This window comes from Sipha flava, unplaced genomic scaffold, assembly GCF_003268045.1.
Source record: "Sipha flava isolate LNK unplaced genomic scaffold, YSA_version1 15286_pilon_pilon, whole genome shotgun sequence".
Taxonomy (NCBI): Eukaryota; Metazoa; Arthropoda; class Insecta; order Hemiptera; family Aphididae; genus Sipha; species Sipha flava.
Genome location: NW_020271779.1, coordinates 1 through 8,374, shown reverse-complemented (window position 1 = coordinate 8,374; position 8,374 = coordinate 1). Strand labels below are relative to the sequence as shown.

At 32.3% G+C, this 8,374-nt stretch overlaps 2 protein-coding genes across 2 annotated transcripts; both read left to right on the top strand.

Annotated features, from left to right (window-relative positions):
• Nucleotides 1-1,971: 1,971 nt before the first annotated feature.
• On the top strand, nucleotides 1,972-3,162 carry LOC112679445. The gene has a single exon (XM_025549237.1). It carries the CDS (start codon nucleotides 1,978-1,980, stop codon nucleotides 2,539-2,541), a length of 564 nt encoding a protein of 187 aa, XP_025405022.1. The 5' UTR covers nucleotides 1,972-1,977; the 3' UTR covers nucleotides 2,542-3,162.
• Nucleotides 2,894-3,839, top strand: LOC112679444. Its single transcript, XM_025549235.1, has 2 exons — nucleotides 2,894-3,165; nucleotides 3,224-3,839. The coding sequence occupies exons 1-2, from the start codon at nucleotides 2,894-2,896 to the stop codon at nucleotides 3,837-3,839; spliced, it is 888 nt and encodes a 295-aa protein (XP_025405020.1).
• Nucleotides 3,840-8,374: the final 4,535 nt, after the last annotated feature.

The following is an 8,374-nucleotide window of genomic DNA, read 5'->3' as shown; positions in this document are numbered from 1 at the left end:
GGTGGTGGCGATGGCGGTTGCGGCGGCGGGTGGGGAAATCTGATCGTGAGGTGGTGGTGGCGATGGCGGTTCCGTAAAGATCACAGGTTAAGTAGTTAATTGTCACTAATTAGTCAATTAACCCCTTTTAAAGGTCACAGGTTAAGTACTTAATTGACACTAATTGGGCAATTAACCCGTTTAAGGTCACAGGTTAAGTACTTAATTGACACTAATTGGTCAATTAACCCTTTTAATCGGGGTCAATTAGGCTAATTGGGGTTAATTGGAGTCAAATGTTAACTATAAGGTCATCGACGGTAGACGGGGGGAGGGGTTAGCGGTTTGGCGGTTTTGCGGGGGGTCCAGAACCGGCCATTTCATACTACTTGTTGGCGCGGCAAGTGTTTTAAATAATATAGAACATACTTGTTCGCCATAAAATAAATTAAACATAAATTAAATAATAAAAACTGTATAATTGAATAATTAAATAAATATGTGGCCCTACAACGGCGCAACAATAATAATAAATAAATATGTGGCCCTACAACGGCGCAACAATAATGATAAATAATAATAATAATATGCTGGCCCTAAAGCAGCACAGCTACTACACTAAAATAATAATGAACACGTTGGCTCAACACGGCATACAATAAATATATAAATAATTCAAAATATGTGGCCCACACGGCTCACACTAAATAATAACAATACTATAATAATAATTTGCCTACGACGGTTAGGCCCGTCGGCCTTTACACAAGTAAACGAAACAAATATGGTCGACCAATACTCACAATCACCAACGAAGTCTACAGCGCTGACAAAGAACAAACACGATGAAACCACGTTTTGCACAATGGCTGTTGGCAAGTGACCACCCTAGAATATGGGACAATTAATGAAGGCAATAAAAATTGCGCCGAACCATCCAATACCATAAAATCCGACATCGAAAAAGCTTGGAAGTTAAATCTTTCTGGCTTCTCTCTAGACCCCTCAGCTTGGTCTCCCGAAATGCGCAACAGAATGTATCAATGCGGAACAGGACTGGCTGCAGCATTTTCAATGCATTTGCCTTTACAGCACTGCATTGCATTTGCTATCTTTTTGTTTGGACTGGGTTTATTATATGCTACATCATTTGGTGTCCAAGTGTTTTAGCCTATGATTTAAATCCAATAGATCCCTCCATCTGGATGACTGCCGGAACAACGTTTGACGTGCTTACTGAACATGATTTAGATATTTATAAAACTAATTTAACTGCTTCAACAGGCGAACCAACTGGTTTGTGGTTGTACACAGGGAATGATAACCCTTATTGTTATACTGAGATAGTGTATGACACTTGGTGGTTTGAATCCAAAGGAGCATTAGATCACTGCTCTAAAGAAGTGAACCTGCAAGGGTGCACTTTAGTGGACTACCATGGAACTAGTGACTTGTCTGTTTTTCAAAATTACAATACTATTACATGTATAGGCATAAAAACTACAATAGCATCAATAAGATCTAGCTCCGACCCCAATTGGAGTATGGTCTTCGTTCTACCCATTTCAAATATTTTTGGCAAAGTACAATATTTTTTAAAAGAAGGTAAATATTATTTCATAAATTCTTATTATTTAGGTAAAACTCTCCACTACAATGGAGATTCATTTTACAACTTAAGGTTAGTAAATCAAAAACGTAATTGGTTAAGTTATGATAATTTAGTTTACTATGTAGGTAATACCCTGGGGGAAATGTTAGAATCATTTCCTCAGGTCAATACAGAAAATAATAAAAATACAACAAAAATTACACAAACATAATCACATTTAAATTAACATCAACACTACTTATGATTATCATTATAACGTCATGAAAAAACATTATCAACATAACATCGAACTGTTGTACACCGATACCGGTAAATTATGATTATTATTATTAAAATGTTATACCTTTTTATTTTTTTTAAAATATGTTTCAGATTCATTTGTTTATATGATAAAAACGAGAGATTTTTATCATGATCTAGCAAACACGAACAACTTGCTGCGTCAAATGGACACGTCTAATCTCCCATGTGATCATCCGTGCTATGCAGTTGATCGTGCGAAAATACCCGGACTGTTTAAGGACGAAACCCATGGTCGTATCATGTACGAATTCGTCACACTCCGGGCAAAGTCTTATGCATACGAAATCGAACTCATAGAGACGATCAAAGCCAAAGGAATAAGGAAACACGTAATTCGAAACCATTTGACGCTTGCGGATCACAAGCGGTGTTTGTTTGAGACGCATAATGTTGACGGCGACGGTAGCGATGAACGTAACGACGACGACGACGACGACGACGATGAGAGTGATGAAGAAAGGCGAAAACGGTTGGCGGTGGAATGCAGTCAGGCTGTGGTGCAAAACATTTACCAGCAGAATGCTGGTAATGTCACAATGTTATCCCCGCACCCGAACTATATGCCGTACACACCGTATAGATTAAATAAATCAATCCGATCGTTCAAACATCAAGTGAAAACGATAAATTCGTTAAAAAAACCTTGAATCGATCGGACGATAAACGATATATTTTAAATTACTATGTGCATACTCTAGCTCATGGTCATTATAAAATTAACTAGTCATTCATCTTTTTTTTATTTTATTTTTTTATTATTATTTTAATCCAAAATGGCAAGAAATCCAAGAAGCACTTTTACGAGGACAAAAACATTACCATCGCCCAGACATCATTGCAAGAGTATTTAATCGAAAAGTTAAGGAGTTAATAGATCTGTTGACAAAAGGAGATTTGTTTGGGAAAGTGAGGTGCCATATATATTCAGTTGAATGGCAGAAACGAGGCCTACCTCACGTACACATATTACTATGGTTGGAGAATCAAATTACATCAGATATGATAGATAAATTCGTGTGTGCTGAGATTCCGAATCCAGATGTAGATCCTTTACTGTACGAGATAGTAAAGGCTAACATGATACATGGACAATGTGGACTTTTGAACAAAAATTCTCCGTGCATGAAAGGAGGTGTTTGCAGCAAACGTTATCCAGTTACGCTCATTCAAGAAACTCAAAGAGGTGAAGATGGCTATCCAAAATATAGAAGGCGATCAACAAACGATGGTGGTTTCAAAGTGAGTATTGAGTCAATTGACTTAGATAACAGGTGGGTTGTTCCATATAACCCTGTGTTATAGCCGCATTATAAATGTAGAAATAACCAGTTCAATCAAGTCTATAAAATATGTATGCAAATATGTCACAAAAGGTAGTGATCACGCAGCGTTTGGTTTAGGAAAATCTGACCATACAGATGAAATAAAAATATATGAAAGTGGCAGGTATATCAGTAGTTCCGAAGCAGCTTGGAAAATTTTAGGTTTTTATATACACGATAGGTATCCAGCTATTATTCATCTTGATGTTCACCTAGAAAATGGACAACGTGTCTACTTCACAGCAAATAATGTTGCCGAAAGAATAGAAAATCCACCAACAACTCTTCAGGCTTTTTTCCAGATATGTCAAACCGATAATTTTGCAAGAACATTGCTTTATCCACAAGTTGCTTCGTATTATGTGTGGAAAAATAAGAATTTTGTTAGACGTAAACAAGGCCAGAATGTCGAAGGTTGGCCAGGAGTTAAGAAAGATACAGCTTTGGGTAGAGTTTATACAATCCACCCAAACAATGTTGAATGTTACCATCTTCGTCTTCTTCTTCATTACGTAAAAGGTCCAACATCGTATTCATTTTTGAAGATTGTGAACAATATCGAGTATCCGACATTCCAGGCCACATATAAAGCACTTGGATTATTAGAAGATGACAATCAGTAGGATTTTGCTTTAGATGAAGCAGCATTAAGTCGTTCACCTAATAAAATGCGAGAACTTTTCAGTGTAATATTAATATTTTGCCATCCCTCAGATGCTTCAAGTCTTTGGACTAAGTATAAGGACGATTTTTCAGACGATATTCGGCGACAATATTATAGACAACATCTAGAAAATAATATAACAGACAGTGAACTTTATAATAAGTGTTTGGTATTAATTGAAGAGGTCCGTGAAGTTGGCCGTGCAAAGTTGGCCGCCAAAGCGAAAATTTGGTACATAATTAGTAAGCCATTAGTAAGTATTAGTAAGCATAAATTCAGAATTTGTAAGTACAACCCACACCGATTATCCCTAAAACTAAATTTCCGGCTAACTTCTCGGCAGCCGGAACTTTTTTTAAATTTTAAAGTTTTTTTTTTTTAAATATTTAGTAAGTAATTAGTAAGTATTTGTAAGCATAATTCCCAAATTTGTAAGTCAACACTTACTCGATTATCCCAAAAAGTTTGCCAGCCGGAACATTTTTAAATTTTAAAGTTTTTTTTTTTTAAATATTTAGTAAGTAATTAGTAAGTATTTGTAAGCATAATTTCTAAATTTGTAAGTCAACACTTACTCGATTATCCCAAAAAGATTGCCAGCCGGAACATTTTTAAATTTTAAAGTTTTTTTTTTTTAAATATTTAGTTGGTAATTAGTAAGTATTTGTAAGTCATCAACCGAAACTTTTAAGGGTGTACTTTTAAAGTTGTATCTAACCAAATTTTTGCAAGCCGGACTATTTTCGAATTTTAAAGCTTTTATTTTCCCAATATTTAGTTGTTAATTAGTAAGTATTTGTAAGTCACCAACCGAATTTTTTAAGCGTGTTCTTTCGTAGCGTTTCGTTTAAGTAAATATTTTAAAAGGGGCACATATAAACTCCTGCACATGAATCTAGTGTAATTGTAAACTCTACTTGGAAAAAAACAAATAAAATATAGGGTTCATGGAAACTCCACCAGTGAAAAATACACTTTCCTCTTTAATGGTATCAGTGGGAAAAACACTACGAATGATTATGTTCATCAAAGTATATATCATTGGGAATACTTTTTTGTGATATAACAAAGATGAATTAATTTTTAATATTAATAAATGATAAATTTCTACTTATTGTATATGGACACGATATTATATTCATGTTTTAATTAGCGTGATAGTATGTAAGATGATTTATAACTTGCAAAATGTCCATATACACAATACAAAAAATTATTGCGAGTTGACTTAAATTTTTTTTGTTACCTAATATTAATTATATTAATTTTATGATTCAAAAAATAATATTATTCATAGAAGTTTATGAAGTAACAAATAATGAGTAGTAAAAAAATGTATTATTTTCTAAGTACGTTAGTGTTTGAATTTCAAAATAATTAAGATAATATTATATTTTCATTAGCATTCTTATTTTAAATATACCTCTGTATGCCCAAGAGCCTTTAAAAAACTAAAGATGACTCTGATCATATATCATTTATTTTAAGAACCGGAATATCACTGTCAATTTTTTAAAGAAAAAATATTAAATAGAATATATTATACCGAGTTCCATCTTCAAACTGTATGTATTTATATGAAACTATAGATTTATTACCAAATCGAATAAATCCAATAATTTTTTTATTTTCACTCTTAATTTTTAATTTCGCATTAAAATGGCATGGTTTTGTGTCAATATGATTATTAGTGGTATCTACGTGTGTGTAGTATTTATGATTGGTCGTCTATAGCCTATTATCTATATTCTCTCAGCGGTAAGGAAATAGCTGCTGTGAAGACGAAATTCCAGGTAAGGAGTCAAAGACAAATAAAAGATTGTGCACATGTGGCAGTGCTGTCGTTTACACAATAACCATAAGCCGATACCGATGTCTAATGACTAATATTTTATTAAATAATTATATTATTCCTATCTGTTCAGTTGAAAAAATATTTTCCAAACTATTTTTTGGTCAAACTATCATTTGGTTAGTGTCAGTCAGCAGTTATACTCATCGTTGCACGAACTACAATACATTGAAGATTAAACGTAAGTATCTACCTATATTCTTGCATATTATAATAGTACTTCACTATCCGTCATGAACGGAACTTAGTGGTTAGTAAATAGTGGTTGACAGATATTTTAATAGACTGTTAATTAACGATGCATATTAATATTTTATTATATTTTGTAAACAGTTTTGATCGCTTAATAAGTATATTATGTTTATGTAAATCAAAACACTAGGACAATTTATGACTTAACCCGTTGTTGGTCGCATCTTTTATATGTAGGTACTTCTTTGGTGACGTAGTGAGGGATTCTCTCACCTTTTTTAGTATGTCAAATATTATGTTTAAAATTACCAAAATACATTTATTATGTAATTTGTCTTAACTATTCTGTTATAAGCACTTATAAACTATATATATTTCAGTATTTATATTTTCTTTCATACAAAATACATTACAAATTACATTTTGACCAGCCGAAAATTAACATTACTATTGTTATTACAAAAAAATAAAGAAATTAAATGTTTTATTTTTGAATTAGCATATAACAAACGCAGGAATAGTATATCGTTGTAGAATGTTTTAAATGGATTTTAATATATTGCGCAAATTAACTATAATAATAATACATGTCATTTGTCGTCGAACCAGAGAGTTGCAGAGTTCTTACTCTAATTGTTTTAAAAATGTGCGTCATGGAATAACAATATTAGGGTTTGATTTGTAAATTATTTGGATGTTTATTCCAACAATGTTGAGTAAAGAAAAAAATACTGTCAGTTAGGTTACATACATCTCGGGTTGTTTCTTGAAACTAAGTATTCGCCTTTTATCTACACCTCCTTTTGACATATTATAAAATTAAGTGATTTCTGGTAATTTTTTATCTCCTGAGCTCTGATCAATGTCACATTATGTATGCATTGTTGATAGCATCATAAAATTTTTTCCTTTTTTTTTTGTAACATACGACAATAAAAGACAATTATTATCTTCAAATCCAAATTTTGTACTTAATATTTGTCGGTGTTTTGTATCTAAAAATATAACGGTATCTCCTGTTTATTTTTTTTCAGTGTATACCTACCATAGTAGTTTTATAGTCTTTTTAGAAATTCGACCGCTAAAAGGACTGAAGTGAACCAATTATCAATAATAATATTACGGCCTGTTTTAGCAGTTGGTTTTATTATATGTTTGACAACAATAGCTCTACTATTATTTTGTAAAAACGGTCAAACAGATTCTTTGCTTCGGTAAATTTCCATATTTACTGTATAATATACACGCGAATGTACCAAAACAATCTTTAAAAAAAAATCTTTATACCATATTTATTAGTTTTGTTAGCTATGTAGTAACGAAATTTACATTTTCCCCAGAAGCCCTCTTACGTTCCGTCGATTGTACAATATTCTCCTGGTATATAAAATGATGTACAACAATTTACGAATTTATCAAACACCGTTCTAATTGGTGCCAAATTGTCAATTTTTTTTTTCGTTCATTCCGATTGGGTATGTTATCAAATCATAAAGCTTGAAGTAAAAGGTAAAAACTTCTTTCAGACATCACAGCACGAACAATGTCTGGAGCTAATCCATCGTTTGCCTACAAGTTGGAAAGATTTATGTGGTTACTTCGCAAAATACCAGTAATATAAAAGAGACCGTAAAGTGCTTGAATTTCATCTACATCAGTATCTAAAACATCTTTGTCTCTTTGATAATTATCATGAATTTTTGGCAAATATATATTGGTACAAATAGTAATTTCTTATAAACAATCGTTGGAGATAAAAGTTCCCAAGAGTAAATTATAGTTTCAGTATTTTTTGCTACCGATTTCACGTCAGGAAGGTTCTACTAGAATCGATACAACAAGACATTTCGGACTCACTTCCATTTTCAATAAACTCATCAATGCTTTCTAGATCATCATTTTGTATTTATCCCTGACTGTAATTTTTATCTTCATAAAGTAAAGCAGATATGTTATTATGCATAGTAAAAACTTCACAAAAAAAAAAATGACTTGTTTGGTCGCGTATAGAGAATTTCTCTCACGCGTTGGACGGATACTGATAGTAGATAATCAAATAAAATGTTGATTAATACCCATCCATATTTAGATTAAATATATCTGATAAGGTATAGCATAACTACTAGATAATAAAACGATATAAGAAACAGTAGTGACCAAAATAATATTGTCGTGAGATAATCTCTCACCACGTCACCATTGACGGGTTTTTAAATTAATTTTTTTTTTTATTGACTTCTAATTTTTAACTGAAGACAATTTAATTGATTTAACTTAACTTTAACTTGCACAGTTAATTATTTTCATGTTGCCCACCTTTGAATATTTATTTCAGATGGCCGGAAAAAAATGTAATTATGACAAAAATGATTTGCTTGAAGTTCTGCGTATATTTAAAACGGATATATTAAATGCATTAGGAAAAAGTACCGATTCATTATGGGAAAGAA

Bases quoted from the DNA above. Each gene is read 5' to 3' on its own strand.
- LOC112679444 (XM_025549235.1), top strand. From the start codon at position 2,894: ATGATAGATAAATTCGTGTGTGCTGAGATTCCGAATCCAGATGTAGAT. The intron at 3,166-3,223 runs GTGGGTTGTTCC...AGAAATAACCAG, and splicing joins TCAATTGACTTAGATAACAG to TTCAATCAAGTCTATAAAAT.
- LOC112679445 (XM_025549237.1), top strand. From the start codon at position 1,978: ATGATAAAAACGAGAGATTTTTATCATGATCTAGCAAACACGAACAAC.